Source organism: Phodopus roborovskii, unplaced genomic scaffold (genome assembly GCF_943737965.1).
Source record: "Phodopus roborovskii unplaced genomic scaffold, PHOROB, whole genome shotgun sequence".
Classification (NCBI taxonomy): Eukaryota; Metazoa; Chordata; class Mammalia; order Rodentia; family Cricetidae; genus Phodopus; species Phodopus roborovskii.
In genome coordinates, this window is record NW_026126459.1 from 11633127 (window position 1) to 11651067 (window position 17941).

General features: G+C 47.3%; 1 protein-coding gene across 1 annotated transcript in view; it reads left to right on the top strand.

The window, feature by feature from the left end:
* Positions 1-829: 829 nt before the first annotated feature.
* Positions 830-17941, top strand: part of Tafa5 (TAFA chemokine like family member 5) — a 128215-nt gene continuing 111103 nt past the window's right edge. The window contains exon 1 of the mRNA XM_051189574.1: positions 830-1069. Within this exon, the coding sequence (XP_051045531.1) occupies positions 979-1069 (91 nt within the window). The 5' untranslated portion in view covers positions 830-978. The remainder of the gene's footprint in view (positions 1070-17941) is intronic.

The window sequence follows — 17941 nt, forward strand, 5'->3', positions numbered from 1 at the left end:
CCGAGCCGAGTGGCGGGCGCGCGCCACCAGCACCGGAGCAGCGGCGTCCCGCGGGCGGCGAGGCGCGCAGCGTCTCCGGCCCCACCTGTCGGCGCGGCCACCCTCAGCGTCGCCCCTGGCGTCCCCAGCCAGCGCGGGCGGCTCGCGACAGCTCTGAGCCCGGCCTCTTCCCGGCTGCTGCGGCGGAGGCGCGCTCTCCCGGCTGGGCGCGGAGGCCGGCACCGTCCCGGGCGAGGGGACCGGCCCAGTGGCTCCCGAGCCGTGCAAGTTGGACTGCAGCGGACTCGGCCCGGCCGCGCGGGCCCCAGCGGCGGCGATGGTGCTGCAGTTTCGCGAGCTGTGCGCAGCCCCGGCCCTGAGGCTGGCCCTGCGCGGCGGTGGCAGCGGCGGCGGAGCGGCCCCCTAAGACCCCCGCCGGTGCAAGAGCGGGCAGCGGCGGCGGCGGAGCCTGAGAAGGCAGCGGCGGTAAAGCAGCGGAGGAAGGCGACGCGGATCTCTGGCGTGGGGCGACAGGAGACCAGCGCCGGGGCCGCGCCGGACCCCCGAGCACGCCGGGCCGTTGCGCAATCCGCGGCCGGTCTGGGCCCTGCTGGCGGCGCGGCTCCGGGGGCGGCGGCGGGGCTGATTCATGGGGCCGCGGCGGCCAGTCCTCCGCGCCCGGGCCCCCGGCGCCCTGCAGCGCGCGATGGTGGCCGAGTGGCCGGAGCGGCGGCCGCCGCGGCCCGAGACTTTCTGCTAACCTCCCCGCCCCCGCCCGTCCCCTCCCCGGCGCCCTCCCTCGCGCCGTCCCCTCCCCCTGCCCAAAAGACACAGATCGCCTCCCGGAGTGGCGCCTCCAGTCGCGGTGGAGCGCGGCGTTGGCGGCGGATGGAGGGCGCGATCGGGCGGCCGCCGAGGCTGCACCCAGCGGGGCGCTGATGCGGCGCCTGGACCTTAGCTGCGCGACTTCGGGGGCGTCGGCCGAGTTGGCACTCCGCGATGCAGCTCCTGAAGGCGCTCTGGGCACTCGCTGGGGCCGCGCTCTGCTGCTTCCTGGTCCTAGTGATTCACGCGCAGTTCCTCAAAGAAGGTAATTGTCCCTGGTGCTCGGTTCCCCGCACTGCTCGCGGCGGTCCCTGCGCGTAATACTGCTTCAGTACCTTCCACCACTGCCAGCTTGGTGGGCCGAGGCTCTGCGGGGCCGGAGTGGCCAGTGGTGCGAGCCTTCCAGGAGCCCAGCATTGGATCTACCACCCTTCGGAGCATTGGGACTCAGGGGTGGAGCGGGTTAGGCTCGAGTTCAGGCGTGCTTAGGGCCTGGCGAGCTCCAATGTAGCCCCGGAGCCCGGGCTTATGCCCAGGCTGCAGTTGCCATCCTCTGCCCCGCAAAGCTCGGTGGCAGTTGCGCCTACCCGCATGCCATCGACCCTCGGTAGGTGGCACCAGCGCTCCACTTTGGTAGCCTGGTTGAAGCCAGTGCTGAGCAGGCCAGTACTGAATGGATTGGGGGGCTGGGGAAGCAAAGGTATCAAGGGGTGAGGACTACAAAACTGAGCCCATGTCCCATGCTACTTTCTGTGCCGAGTCGTGTACCCACCAGACTCGGGTTAGGTGGGCAGAATTTTTCTTCATCAGAATGCCCTAGGCCCGCTCAAGTTCTGGTTCCTTTGCCCTCCTGGTCCCCTCTAGATTGTCGGGTTGTCCCATCCAGTTCACGAGATACTATTGAGACTTGTGTAATATAATACATTGGATTCTTGTGGTCATGGGTGTCCATTTGGTAATCCTATCTGGGCTTAGTTGGTGTGCACTGTCAGGCAGCAAATGGTGGGGACTCTGTTGGAAACTCCTGCCCTTTGCTAGCTCCTCTTAGTCTTGGTGCCTTTGGGCTCAGCCTGCTCCCGTTGTTATTGGTGCCCTTGTCTGAAGGCCATGCCTGCACTGGCTAGCATTCCCCCCTAGGTTGCCAGGGAGCACAGCCCTGCAAAGTGCTGGTGCCGATTCCTACAACTGTTTCACTAGTTCAGGTTCCTAAGGAGGAAGGGCTTACAACATTCTGCAGCTTCCCTGCACAATTAGTGAGCCCTGGACACTGGGAGCCATCTGTGTCCTGGGAGCACTTATGGCCTGCTACACATTGTTCCCCCTTGATTTCAGGTGCTACTTTGGAGAAACTAACTGGGCTTTGCTGCAGGCAGATGAGCCTGCTCAGCTGGAGCTCTCAGGCCATTCTTGGAGTTGGAGACTGGTCTTTCCTCAAGCTTAGGTGACTTGCTTCATGAGTGGGTGGTTCTGCCACTTGCTGGGGTCCCCTGCTATTGAGATAACTCTTTCCTGCAAATATGAGTCATTTCCTTCAGGCACCCCCTCCCTGCCCGCCCCCAAGATGTCTTCACCTGGTATCCTCTGCCAGGCAGCTGTGAAGAGGAGTGGAGACCACCACATGGTACACCCCAGACCATGGGGTCCTTATAGTTTGGGTCCTTGTTTGGGCCACATGTTCTCTACCAAAGGTTTCAACTGATTCTATGTTGCTTGGGGTGTTCATCTGAGGGAAGAGCATGGATGTTAGAGTTCCATGGCTCCTTTGAGTTGATCTAGCCTGCTTGAGTTACTGTGTTGTAGTGACTTTCTGCTTACTACAAAGAGATCCTGATCATTTGGAGACATGTGACTCCGTGGATGGGTCTGCTCTGTCTTGCCTGGTGGGAATAAACTAGTTATGGAGTCTTCTAAGCTATTGGAGTCTGTCTTTTGGTCAAGAGGGAAATCCCTGTGTACCTGGTGGCCAGGTGCGAGGTCACACAGGCAGTATACATTGGCACCTGTGTTGTGCAGTGGAGGGGGACATCCCATGAGGGTGGATTTGCAGCACAGCCTTTTATAGGAGCCTGGGCACTTGGTGTGGATAAATATGTGCACGTGTGACAGATGGTAGGATAAAAGAGGAGGTAGTATACGCTGACCATGGGTCATAGGACCTAAAGGCAGTGTCTTAGAAGCTGCTCTTGAGGATAAGTCCATGTGTTCACCTTGCCCTATGGGGATTTGTGACCCCCCCACCCGTTGTTCACCCTGAGTTGTTTGCTTCTATGACCCTGGATCTCAGTGCCCTTTCCTATTTCCTTCTGTCACAAAGGTCAGAGCTGGCATTCTTGCCCTTGTTTTCTTTTTGAGGATTTTTTTTTTATTTTTAAATTTTTTGTCTCTGGCAACAGAAGCCGGAGCATCAGGATAGGCCTTAGGGTGTGCTGTGAGAGACTGGAGACTGGTTCCCAGGGGAGGCACAGGGTCCTTCTGGGAGTATTGGACTGCAGACTAAAATCCGTTAAGAGAGAGGGAGCTAGGCAGCTTGGACAATTGTTACTTGTTGCCTGGGGATGGAGTGGGAAAGAACTGTATAAATAGCCATTTCCCTGAATCTGGGTCCCCTCCTCCCCCAGGGGTGAAGAATAAGGGGCCCAGAATGAGGTGCCCAGGGAACCGTTTTTTCCACACTTTACTTTTTGTGTGGCTAATCCATCCCACTCCAGTTGGCCTGTCTTGCAGCGATTGCACAGATGAATTAGGGCTGTGAACCCAGGGAGAGGAGAATTGTGCTCCTAATTGCAGCCCTAGTTTGTCCAGTTTCTGTAAGAACAGGTCTTGCCCATTGTGCTTACTCAGTGGAGGCAGCCAAAGGGCTGGGGAGCAGTGAGTGTAGCTAAAGCATGGGTTCAGGCATCAGTAGGGTGCCGGAACTACCATACTGAAGTATCATCAGCCCTGCTTGTTCATGCAGGGTTTGTGCAGACTCTGGTTTCCCTGAGCTAGAACAGGTCAGGGCAAGGGTGATGTGTTAGGAACCCTGCTTGGATCCAGCTGCCTCATAGGAGCAGAACAGGGCGTGGGATGGAAGGAGAAGGGAACAGGAGGGTATACCCACAGTTCTTATTTATGTGGGAATCAGGACATAGAGTTAGGGTGACAGCTGGGATTATAAACATTCTTGAAATCTTAGAAGCACCTAGGCTAGGGCACAATGGCACAAGTTCTGGTTTGCATACTTATCAGTATAGGAAAACAGCAGCAGTCCAGAATGACCCATGGATTTTTGGTCTTTGGGGTCCAAAAAAGACAGGACTACGATTTAACCCACAAGCCATTTTGTCTGGAGGAGAAATCCCTGTGTGTCTCCATTAGCTGTGGATTTGAGGTTTAGCTATCTGTCCTTGTAAATCCTTTTGATGGCTGGGCAAGTGTTGCATTAAATGAGCAGGCTATTAAAAAACCTTTCTCGGGTTAATATTGAGAGCTTGTGGGTGAGCTGAGTGCCTGTCCCCAGCACAATGTCCCAGCATCTTAATTCCCAGGAACTTGGAGCCGCCCCACCCAGTGTTATCTTCCTCAGCAGCTCTGAGGGTTGACTGTTGATTGAGCAAATAGAATCCAACTTTAATTTATTTATTTAGCTCACTACTTTGGAAGTCAAGCACATTCTGTGCGTCTGTGTGGCGTGGCCAGACTGAAAAGGCCACACTTAAAATCCTGTGCAGGCATGCATTGGTACTAGGTGATATCTCAGTAGTAGATCACTAATTAGTACCATCAATGCAAACCCTACAGCCATCTCAGGACACTCATTCATCTGTAACACAGATCGGTTTATTTACTTTTATTTTTAGGACTTTCTCTCTCTTTCTCTCTCTCTCTCTCTCTGTGTGTGTGTGTTTGTGTGTGTATGTGTATGTGTTTATGCTCATATGTGTATGAGTGTGGTGTGGGGTACCTGTGCATGTAGATTCCAGAGGTCAAACTTGGGCATCTATTACATTTTGCTTTTCTTGAGATAGAGGAGATAAGAATATCTCACTGACAACCAAGGCTGATTGGCCAATGAGCCCTAGGGACCCACCTGTCTACCTCTCCACCAGTGGGTTTACAGGGCACAATACTAAGCCCAGGTTTGAAATTGATTTATTTGTTTGTTTATTTATTTCATGGTTTCTGAGGATGAAACTCAGGCTCTCAAGCTCACAAAGCAAGCACTTTACCAATTACCCTATCTTCTCAGTTGTGGACCATCTTTTTTTTTTTTAAAAAAAAATTGACAAACAATTTGAACAACATAACACAGTTACTAACACTAAGAAGTCCTTTAAAAAAAAATATTCATTGAGCAGTTAAGAGCACTGGCTGCTCTTGCAGGGAACCTAAGACCTGTAACTACACAATTCCAAAGGATTAGATGCCCTCTTTTGACCTCCATGGGGGCCAGACACATAACACATAGCAAACAGACATAAATTCAGGCATAATGTCTATACAGTAAAAAAAATAATAAAGATATATTTTAAAAACCATTGAGTTTAAAACTTATATCATTGATATTACAAATACTTGTTTCCCTGGTCAGGCTATGGCAATGGGTGGGGACTGGTGGGGCCCACTGGTGTCACATAGGGAGCTGAGGCTGTTCAGAATAACCTTGCAATTCTTGGTAGAGGCTAAGCTGTGCTTGGCACTTGCATTGATCCTATGATGTACTGAAGGGATGAAGCCTGAATGTTTAAGGAAGGATTTTGTTTGTTTGTTTGTTTGTTTGTTTGTTTTGCTTCAGACTTGTGTCCTAAGTTCCCACAGCTGGGGTGGATCTCATACCCTCTCCTTCATGGCTCAGAGCTGCATGCAGAGGACCTCAGCTTTGCCTTAGGGACCTCAGGGCTTCCCAGTGCTGTCTTCTCGGTCCTTCTTAGGATGTAGAGCTCTGCAAGGTTTGCAATAGGACAGGGCTTGTACCTTCCCAGTGTCCAAAGTCTGTTTCTCCCTAGTCTTCCTGTATACTTTACTGAGAGGCCAAGTAAATGGATAGCAGCTAGGAAAAGTTGGGATTGGAAAAGTGTTAAAAAAAATAACCAGCTCCTTTATCATCATTTACTATCACTTCTTCTGTCACATGGAATCTAAATAAAACCTACACTCACCATAATGGGATTCTCCTTGGCTGAATATCTGACAACTGTAAAAGTTAAAACATGAAGGGGTTGGTAATGGAGGTGACTGCTCTCTGGCTCCGTTGTCTGGAGTCTGAATTTCCCAGTTCTCCAGCACAGAGCCAAGAAGAAGGCCCTTGAGAGCCAGGTAGGAGTAGTGATGGGCTGTGCTAAGTTATCTGAGCACACTGGCCATGTCTGAACACACTTGGGGCCTAGCTGCATGATATTATGTGACTGGGCCAAGCTGCATGATATTATGTGACTGGTCTTCCCTGTGCATCTTGGGAAACTCAGTCTTCTATCTTGCTTTGGTTTTGACTTGGCATTGAAAAGCCAGACTCAGTCCATGACTGTGGTGATCTGGCTGCTTGTTGAACCCAGGTGGTATGGACAGTGTGTGTGTATGTGGTATACAGGATGTCAGAGTGGGTGGCCTTAGGATGTCCACTGCTGACCTTTTAATAAGAAAGATGTTTGTGTTTATGCATATGATTATACATTAATTAAATACTGAGATGTTTATACTGTTGTATGTAATTTGCATAAGTATAATTTGCATGAACATGTATTACGAACTTGATTAAAAATACAGCTGTGTAATGAGGGTGATAGTGGGAGCTGTTCCCTCTCCTTGTTTATACATAAGTGGTTCTATGTGTACTGTGTGAATGCCTATGGCCTCCTATGGCCTGAACACACATAAAATACTGACTGTGACTCAGGACTACAAGTCTGCCTGTGGCCACTGATACCAGCTCACATTCTTTTTTCTAAGTGAGGTCTGCCCTTCTCATCTCTTTGTTCCATCCACAGGCCCTGTCCTGATTGTGTTGCAGCTCCTCCCCCAAAGGCTTCTTCTTTCCTTTCTGTAGTACATCATCTGTATCATAACTCTGCCTTGTCCACCAGGCATGGCACTATTAGCACCTGACTACATACAGGCACCACATTTACCTTATATATACAAACCGAGTACATACACACATGTATACAGCTTATGCAATATCATAATACATCAAATGTACCACATAAACACATGTTCCATATACACACGTTCTGTTCTATCACATGACATATACTTGTGTTTTTTTAAAATGGGATAATTTTTTTATTTTTTTTAAATTTATTTTATATAACTAAGTCCACTTAAATGAAAACAAACATTTATAGACAATATTTGGGAATTTGGGCATCGTTCTTTCCAAACTACTTCCTGCTGGTAAGGGGCGCTGTCATGGGGGATTCGAAGAAGATGCAGAAATCCTGGCTGTAGTCTGTAAGGCTGCTTTGTCCAGCTGTTTTGAATGTAGGATCACCTGGTACTCTGTTTCAGGGGGTCTGGCTTGATCAAACCACATTAATCTGGAAGGAATCCACATCTTTTCATTTTCTGTGGAAACAAAAATAGAAATCCTTTTCCCCAGTAACTTGTCCTTGAACTTAAATTTTGGAGTCTAAGCATTTTTTTAATTTAATTTATTATTTTACATGTCAATACCAGTTCCCCCTCCCTCCCTCCCTCCCTCCCTCCCGACCTTCCTCCTTCCCTTCTTCCCTCCCTTTTACCCTCTCTGCCCTTTCACATGCACTCTAACCACCCTCCCCTCCCATCCCCCCACCCCAATTCCATATGTAGGGGAATGCCATGCAGTTGGGGTCATGTAGCTCTGACAGGTCATGTGAAGTAGGGACTAGGGCTTCTCTCCTGTCTCTAGATTAAGGCAGTTATCCCTCCATGGGGGATGTGTTCGCAAAGTCCTTTTTGTGCACCAGGGATACATCCTGGCTCCACTGCACATGACATATACTTGTTTATCCCATATTAACACCATATCCACTCCCACTACACATACACAACACATGTATTCATGACATGTAACTGCACTGTATATAAACACATACCACAGACATGCATACACTGCAGACAATATAAGAACAGCATATGTAAAGTTAACATATATCATGTATACATGTAGCCCACATGTATATATAATACATTGACATCTCATACATATATACTCCACATATCTATGTGGCATATAATACCCCATGTAACATACCCCACATATATTTGTGGCCTATTAATACCTCATACACATGTAGCTTAATATACATGTATGTATGTTAACATGTCTTGCACACACATTCCAGATCTATCTGCAATGTGATATCCCTATGCCACTTAGGCACACATGCCACACATATAAACTATATACATAGAACATATATATACACCATACACCACACAAACACAACACAGAAACACTGAACACACACCACATATACACATCACATATATATATCATACATACTGAATATGCATGTATTATATAAAATAAATACACAAACATATCATACTCCCCACGTACATAATATACTATATATGTTGGTCTTGTATATCTATGTATACACTACAAACATATGTATTAATACTTCACATTTACACACATGCAGTACTCCACACATACATTCATGTCCACACAAAATATATATTGTAGCACCAGACCCTGGGCATATTACATAGATACTACTCAAACAACATCTGAGCATCCTTCCCATAGAAAGAACACATACAAATATACATTATAGATACATCCATGTAAAACACATGCATATCAGGTGCCACACACACTACCATACCACATACTTCACAGGTACATGCCACATTTTATTCACAATCAACACAAATGCCACTCAGATAACACATACACCTACCTTACACAAGCATGTCACATGTGAAAACACAGTATTCACATATCCTATACAAACCCACACCACACATGCAAATACATACCCTACACACACCCTATACAAATATAGGCCACACAAACACATGCACACACATACATCCCACACAAACACACCACACTTGCAGACTTCACTGTCCTACCTCCAGTCTTCTCATCTGGAGCAAGAATGGTAGAAGGTGGACCCATCCAAGGCCTGGTCTCTGCTGTTGTTGCCCATCCTGCACCTGTCACCTAGCAGCCAGCCCTTCCCAGAACATTCTGCCTGCCACAGAGGCTAGGCTGTGTCTAGAGGAAGGGCAGACAGTGTATTTCACCGATGGAGAGAGAAGTGTGGCCTGCTGAGAACAAAGGGCAGGCTTTGGGTTCCAGAGTCTAGGACCAGAAGGTCAATAGAAGACAAACTGAGTGGCCACTGGAAAGCATGGCAGACAGGTGGTGCATGTAGTGGAGTAACTCAGGCCCTTTTAGGAAAGCAGGGCCTCAGTGTATTAGCTGAGCAACCAGGACACAATGGTCCTGACCAGGCAGTTCTGTCTGGGTCCCTTTCACTCCTGCCTTCTTTAAGTTAAGTGAATGCTAGAGCATCCATGGAAAGGCCTGACCCTGCCTCTGTATCCACTTGGTGCTGTGATTGGCTGGCTGTGTCCCATGTCCTCCCTGGCTTTGGGCCCAAGGGGATGTTCTCTTAAGAGTGACAACTTTCCACAACCTCATCTATAGAGAAGGGATTCTGATGAAGAAAGTGAAACCCTGAGACCAGTATGAGGAGCAGGTGACTGGGAGTGGCCTCACAGGTTCACGTCCACACCGATCCACTTCACTTCAGAATGGGAGCCAAACCTGGAGTTTAGGGCACACAAAGGAACTAATACAGATATGAGCATTGGCCTCATAAGGGTGCTGGGGGCACCTGCTGTTATGCTCATTTGGCTCTTATGGAGATATTGTTAGGGAGTACACTTAACGAATTGGGTGATGGAAACCACAGACCTCTTCCAGGAGGCTGGTGACCTGGTTACTAAATGTCAAGACCACAGCAAGGGCCACATCCATGTGGGCAGTGATGCAAAGGTCATGCAGTGTGGATAGGTGAGGGAGGGAGGTCAGCCACCTGTGTGTGACATCAGCTACCCTATGCTTGCCCTGCTCCCCAGCAGGACCTTGTTTTAAATTTGAGGGTAGGCCCTGTCTGGAAGCTCACTGTGCCTCCATGGAGATGAAAAACCCAAGACACTGTCACTTTCTTTAGGGAAGGACTAGCAAATATTGGCAGTCTGGAGGAAGTGGTGTCCCCCATGAAGGCCTGGCTTTTATGGGTGGTGCCTGCATCCTGCTTAACTTCTGATTGCTGGCCCTGGCACATTGGATACATTCTTGAAGCCCCATCTAGACTCTACTGTACACAGCTGGCAATCTTCAAATGCCCAAGTGATCCTAGGCCTTTCCTTCAGCAAACAGCCACCTTATTGGAATAGTATGGCAAGAAGTGGGATCCAGCCCAACTATACACATCCTGATCCCCATCTCACAGGTATCTGAGTTCACTGCCACAGACAGGCTCCAAGGTCTCCATCTTTTGGAGAAAATTTACCAATGAGTCAGATCAGGCTGGTTTCTATAGAGTAGCCATGTGACTATACATGTGATAGTTGTGTGACTGGAAGGAGAGAGGAGACCTTGAAGCAGTGATGCCCCCAGCCACTTTCAGCTCCCTGTTGGTCTGCTGATCCATTTCCCAATGCCAGAGGACAGGGCACATGCAGACATGGGTCTAGACTGGGTAATGGGACTTTTAAACTATTCCATTCCACCCACATGAGGATGACTACAGGCAGATCCTTGAGGAGATGCACCAGCTATGTGCTGCTAGTTTTATTTTAACTTGTCACAAGTTACAGTCATTTGAGAAGAGGGACTCTTAGTTGAGAAAATTCTCACACTAGATTAGCCTGTGGGCAAGCTTATAGTGCATCTTATTGATTGATGATTTGTGTGGGAGGGCCTAGCATACTGAAGGCAGTTCCATCCCTGGGCTGGTGGTCCTGGTGATATAAAAAGGCAGGCTGAGCAATCTACGAGGACTAAAACTAAGCATTGCTCCTGTGGTCTTTTTGTCAGCTACTGCCTCCAGGACCCTACCTTGCTTGAGTTCTTGCTCTGAATTCCCTCAGTGATGGACTATGACTTTAGGTTGTAAGATGAAATAAACATTTCCTTTCATCCCCAGTTATTATAATCATGGTGTTTTGTTATAGCAATAGAGACCATAACTAAGATGAAAATTGGTACCAGGAGTAGGGTATGGCTGTGATGGACTGACTGTCTTTTGGGGAGAATTGTGGGAGGATTTTGGCCTAGAAAAGTCATTGAGTTCTCAGCTTAAGGAGAAGTTGTAGGATCATGGGAGCTGATGCTGAGAATAGTGCAGATGATGGAGGCCTGGCTGTAAAGTTTCTGAAGGAAGCAAAAATTCTAGCACTACTATTTGTGTGATATTTCGAATTAAGAACTATTTGTAGTTTTGGTCATCTAGGGTTGGAAAATGAGCTTATAACTAATAGGAGACCAGCATTATTGAGGCAGAATCTTCTAGGAAGTGTTTACTCAGAGTTAGCACATGAGGGTATAGTCCAGAGGTGGTCAAAGCCATACCTTATGCTAACAGTCAAACTTGGCAATGTATTGAGAGTCTCCAAAGTGGAATTAGTTTTGAAGAGGTCATAGAGAGCTCAAAGTGAGGCTTGTCACCATGAGAAGCCAGGGCAGGTCATTAATGAAGGTGAAGCCTTAATTGCAATGGATTGATAGACTCAAAGAAAAGTTGAGGCTTGGCACCATATGGAAGAGTGAATTTTTTTTTGAAGGGAGGCCAGTTATGGCTACTTATCAAGGAGCATCTCAGTTGCAGAGCTCCTGGTGTGTTTTGGAGATGCTGGTATCATAGGATGACTGTGAAGGACATTGGTAGCCATGGTGTGAAGCCAGCCTGAACCCAGGTGAAAAGATGTGTAGGCTGTACGGGACAGAGTTGGAGAAGTGGCTCAAGCACTATAGAGGAGCCCAGAAGCTAACTGGCACTGAACGTTTTTACACTGTTGAACTTTGGTTTTCTTTGATTTTATTGTGTCTATGCCCTGAGTCTTCCCTTTTAGAGTAAGAAAGTGCTTATTTTTGATCTTATAGAAGCCCTCAGTCAAGACATTTTTGGAATTTTAGAGAAATTTTTGTATTTTAGAGAAACTTTAAATTTTGAAAGAGACTGGGCATTTTAAAGAGACTGAACTTGGAAAGTGTTTGAGTTATTAAAGATTCTCAGATTTGTAAAAGTTGCATGTTTTGCACTACTGTCATAATTGGTATTGAGGTCTTAGTTATGATTTTAACAGTGTGTGTCAAGTTGACAAGGGATTAACTTTGCTGGCTAGTTTTATGTTAACATGACAAAAACTAGAGTCATTTTGAAAAGAGGGAACTTAAGCTGAGAAAATGCCCCCACCAGATTGATGTGTGGGCAAGCCTGTGGTACAGCTTCTTGATTGGTGATTGATATGGGAGGCCCTACTCACTGTGAGCAGTGCCACCCCTGGGCTGGTGGTCCTAGATGCTAAAAAAAAAAAAAAAAAAAAAAAAAAAAAAAAAAGTAGGCTGAACGAGCCATGTGGAGCAAGCCAGTCAGTAGTCAGTGAGCAGCATTCATCTATGGCCTCTACTTTAGTTCTTGCCTCTGGTTTCCTGTTCTGTAGTCCCTTAGTGATAAGAGTGTGATCTCAGAGCTCTTCGATGAAACAAACCTTTGCCTCACCAAATTGTTTATGGTGGTGGCATTTTGTCACAGTAATAGAAGCCCACACTAAAACCAGCAGTGTCTCATGCTATCAGTATTTGAGAGCCCTCTTGATGTTTCTCTTGCCCAGTCTTGAATGTTTTTCTCATTGTTCTGTGTGATTCTTCAGAGAATATAGAGATGAAGTTTGTCAAGGAACAGCTTCTGTTGACAAGGAGCTCCCATCTTACCCTCATTGTGGTGCAGCCCATTCTGTTGAAGGTCTAAATGATCTCAGATATGTGGCCTTGTTCTGAGGAGCTGCTAGTTGGCTATCCCAGAAGAGTCTATAGGATCCTACTGTTGTCATATGCCTTCTGTGTAGACAGAGGACCCAGTAGGTCCTGTTTTCTCATGCAGCTCTTGGACTCTGGTACAGCAGGTACAACTTCATGGGTCATCCAGATATGGGCCTTAGTGTATTGGGAACATTTCACCTTAGGCCTCAGGACAGTGGCACCTGTTGCTTTAACTTAAACTTAGCATTGTGGACTCTAGGTCCATAGTATGGAGCCTCAAAGGGTCTGGATGTGAGTGATGTCAGCAAGAGTGACCATAGAGGCAACTATTCCCTTTCCTTGTGTGGCTTCTCTGTATAGTCAGGTGGTGAACCTGCTTCTGGGATGCCCTCACACCTAGGACATTTGCATTTGTGCTTTTATAGACTGATTTGAGTGTCATGGTTCTCTGGATCCAGGGTGCACAGCAGGAGCTGTAGCCTACCTGCTTCCTGGCTCCTTGAGTTTCTCAAAGGTTGTTCTCCTTCTTAGCAGAGCCTTATATAGGTTGCAATGAGTCTTCAGGCACCCACTCCTTCCCTGGTTGTTTGACTCCTGGAGGAAGGCTCATAGTTGGATTTCTGGGGTTTCTCTGAACAATCTCTCTCTGCTCACTGGGGACCCCTGAGGAATGCAGGATCAATTTGTAGAAATCAGTTGACTTCAGGGTCAGTATTTGCCTTGAAGTGAGGGTAGGGTCATTTCTACAGTGACAAGCAAGGCATAGCTCTATAGGTGCTTAGCATGCACATGGGTCTGGCAGATGACCAATGTGATAGCTCTTAGCCATCACCTCATCTAGTACTCAACCCACCTTCAAAGAGACTGTTTCAAGACTGTCCTTGGGGAAACTCAAAGATAGAGGCACAGCTCCAGAGATATAAACTTGAAGCCCAAGTAATGGCCAGGTAATGATGCCAGGGCCCCTTCTTCTTCTAGTAAGAAAGACTGTCAGCTGTGTGCCATGAAAGATTCCCTGCATGGCCAGGATATTCCTGCAAGACACAGGGCCTATCAGAATTTCAAGAGGGTAGGAGGCCACCTACAAAGGAAACCAACTCCTTGTCCATCCTGTGGGTGGGGCTCAAACTGAATCATTGTGGGCTGTGGCAGACTGATTTCTGGTCCTGAGGCTGGCTTCTGGGTAATGGTCTCTGGCTCTGACCTCAGGGACCAGAAGAGGGAACAATGCTGTCTTCTTCTGTGCTGCCCCCTGGCTCTTCTTCTCTGTGTCCTTGTCCTACCTCAGGCAACATAGGTCCTGGTATGTCTAGAAGCTTTCAGTTGGAGCAAATAAGCTGTCTGTCCTCCAGGACAAGGCCTGGCTGAAGCCTTAGGAGACCATAGGCAGACCTGTCTCCTAGGACTGTCCTGTATGGAGCCTGCTGGGCCCACGTGATCTTTCCAGGTATATTTAGAAGAGGTCATGCGGCCTTTAAAATACTCACTTTTCAAAGCCAGCTTCTGCCTCAGAGAAGGTAGATTTTATTAGCCAATCCCCTCCTTTCCTAGGAGCACAGAGGCAGTGAAGCAGGCCCTCCGATTCGCCTCACTGATAAAGCCTGAGCCCTCCTTATAAATAACTGCTCTTTCACAGAGACACGGAATGCATCCTCAGACCTCCTGTCCCCAGGGAACACCTGCACAATGACAGCTCCTTGTTCCTTCTGCCTGTTGCCATGGGAACAACCTTAGTAGACATGCCAGACTCCTTTTGGTGTGCAAGTGTTGAGTACTTACTGTATGCAGACTCCGATGTGCGTTGGGGAAAGGCAGTGAGGGTGACTGGCCAGGTTTCTCTGGGATACATGTGGAGGGATGGAACAGGAGTAACATTTGTGTACTCTGAAAACAGGATGCCTTGAAGGGTCAGTGAGTGGGTGGTCCTCACACAGGTAAACCCAGGAACTCAATGTCCCTTTGTCCAGTTAAAGTCTTCACAGTTAGGATTTGGGGACACTATAGATGTGTCTAAAATCAACTGGCAAATGTATACACAGATAACAGTCATGCAGACAGTCATTGGAAGAGACAAAGGAAGCCAGAAGCAGTGTCTGGAGACATGTTGCAGAGAGCACTGTCCCCTGGAATCTGTGGGGGAGGCATGTCTCTGCCCACACCAATATCCAAGTCAAAAATGTCTTGTTTTACACAAGGAGTGTCTGGGAAATTGTGGGCTAGTTTTAAGAAAACAGTGACAGCATACACAAATAATGGAGTGATCCTAAGTTCCAGGAGCTATAGCCCACCCCTGTGTGTGTGGAGGATTATGTGTGTGCATATATATGTGTGTGTGTGTGTGTGTGTGTGTGTGTGTGTGTTGTGTGGTGTGTGTAGTGTGTATGATATATGTGTGTGCTGTGTATGTGTAATGAGTGGTGTGTGGTGGGTATGTGGAGTGTGTGGTATGTATATGATGTGTGTATATCTGTATGTGTTGTGGGGGGTCTATATGTGTGTGGTATGTGTGCGTGCATATGTATGTGTGCCTTGCCTGTATGTATATGTGTGGTGTGAGTTTGGTGTGTGTAGGGGTGTGTATGTGGTATGTGTGTGGTGTGTGTATACATGTGGTCTGTTCTGTGTGTGCTCGCATGCATAGTCTCAGCAGGATGGCTCATGGGTCAGGACCTGATTTACTTTCTTTTCTATGTCCTGAAAGTCCTGACAGGGTAGATGCTTTATCTTCATGAAAATGAAGCTATGACTTCCTGTTGTGGAGATGGGATCCCACAGAAGTGACCTCTTAATTTGGGGCTTCAGGAAGAAGCTGGTATTCCCATCAAGTTTGGTTGGCATGGGAAATCCAGAAAATTCTAACATCCCTCCATAGACAAATTCAGCCTCCTCTAAAATCAAGGACACATACTGTTGTTAGCCTGAAAGAGCGTTTTACATGGGATGCGTGGCATTTTTCATTTTAATGGCCTGAGTTTACTTTTATGGCTGCCTTCTATTTATGGAATGGTGCTGGCTCTATTTACAGGGTGATGGAAAGTGTCTTTTTCATATTAAAGTGGTGTATGGACATGGTGATATCCCTGGTCACAGGGTAGGTGGGACTGGTTGGAAGAACATGTATATTTGGCACCTACTAAGTACCTGTGCTCAGAATGGACTTGAGCCAAGGTGGGCAGAACAAAGGAGCCATGGTTTGATGGGGTAGACAGAGGTCTTTGGCTGTAGGCAGTAGGTACTCTACAAATAGTTGAAAACGTGTGTGGAGGGCAACATGGACCATGACATGAGGCAGTTTGCTCCAGCCATAGTAAGCATGCAGGATGAACTGATGTCAAAGATACCTCCATACTATGGGAGACTAATGGATAAGGATTCTACAAGTGCCTTCTGGTATGGAAAGGTGGGTATGTCCTGCTGTGGTGACAAATGGCCACAAACTGGGTAGCTTAAAAGACTAGTTTACACTCTTAAAGGTTGGAGGTCAGACATCTGAAATTGAAATATCAGCAGAGCAGGCCCTTCTAGGGGATCCAGTGCAAAGCTGCTATAGGCCTCTTTCCTGGCTTTTGTTGGCTGCTAGCAGCCATGTATCTTCCTAGCTTCTGGCTGCATTTCTGCAGTCTTGTCCTTTGTTTCCATGGAGAGGGTATCAGTTATGGCTCTTTAGACCCATTCAATCTATGTTGGTCTCATCCCTAGATGCTATAATGTATTGCAAAGAGGGTTGGGTTCCAGATTTCAATAGATACATCTTCGAGGTCAATCATCAGCTCACCATGTGGGAATATGAATCAATTGTGCCTTTGGCTCTGGCCTTTGTCTGCTCTGGGGTCCTAGAATCATATGTGGCCACTTTTCACCATAGTAGAGTCAAGACTGTCATGTGAGGCCAGGTGGGGACTTCACCTGAAGATGCTGTCTTTGGGTCTCCTGCCATTTTCTGGCCACCAATGAGGTCATTTCTGTATACTTTGGGCCTGCTAAATTAACTGACTACTCTATGCATGGGCCCAAGACAATGCCTCTGGAAGCCTGGGAACCCAGGAGCCCATATTCATTTGGAAAATTGTTTTTCCCATTTCCTGTTTTCTTTTTATTTTTCAAATCAAATTGCAAAAAAACAGCCTGACATTTGTATCCTGCTTCCCCACAGGCATTTCTGATTCCAATTGGACGAGACTGTGGCCAATTTAGGAGTTACTTGGTGTGTTATTAAAAATGTGTTCCTAATGCTTATTCTCTTTATTTGTGATTTGTTCTTCATTCATTAATTCTCATTAATTGAAAGTGAGATAGTTCTCTTTTCCATTAAGCTGGCAGCCTGGCAGCAACAACTAAGCATTTGGTTGTGTAAGTTATTTTCCTTTATCTCAGGAAGATCTCTGAGTGGGGAAGCAGGAGGTGGCTCCTGCAGTCCAAGGCAAATATTCCAGACTGACTACTTCTGTCCATCGGGGCTCTGAAAGTAGTGGGTGGTCCCTAGGGTTCTGAGTTGGGCCAGCCCTCTTCTGGTCTAGCTTTCCTAGCAATGGACCCTCACCCTTCCTTTCTGCTTCTCTTAGTTTTCTTTCCTGTTCTTGTGATTAAAATACTCTTACAAAAGCAATTTAAGGAGAAAAGAGTTTATTTAACCCACAATTCCATGTTATAGTCCAAAGGCAGTGAATGTATGCATGCTGATACTCAGTACCTTCTCTACCCTTATATAGCAAAGATCATCAAGCAAGGGTATAGTGCTGCCAATAGTGGATGGGTCTTCTCACAGCAATTAGTAGCTTTAAGATAATCAGTTAGTTACAGATATTCTGAGAGGATCCTTTTGTTCCAGGTGATTCTAGATTATGTCAAGTTGATGGTTAAAACCCCATTACACAGCTCCAGGATTCACAAAGGGGCAGAAGACTGAGTTGTAAAGTGAAAACCATCACTCATGAGGACTCTGATAGTCAATATTGTTATCTTGAGTTGTTTATCAGGAGACACAGGCCAGAGGGCTGCACAGAGCTGATCCATCCTATAATGTAGACTAGGCTTAGGGACTGGATTGTCTAGCAAACACTAGCTAGCCTCTTGGTATCTGTTTCATTAAAGCAGTGTGAAAGTTGGTGTGAGTTACATGTGAGCTGGCACGTAGGTGATCCTTGTATATGCACACATGCCTCTGGATGCTGTGCC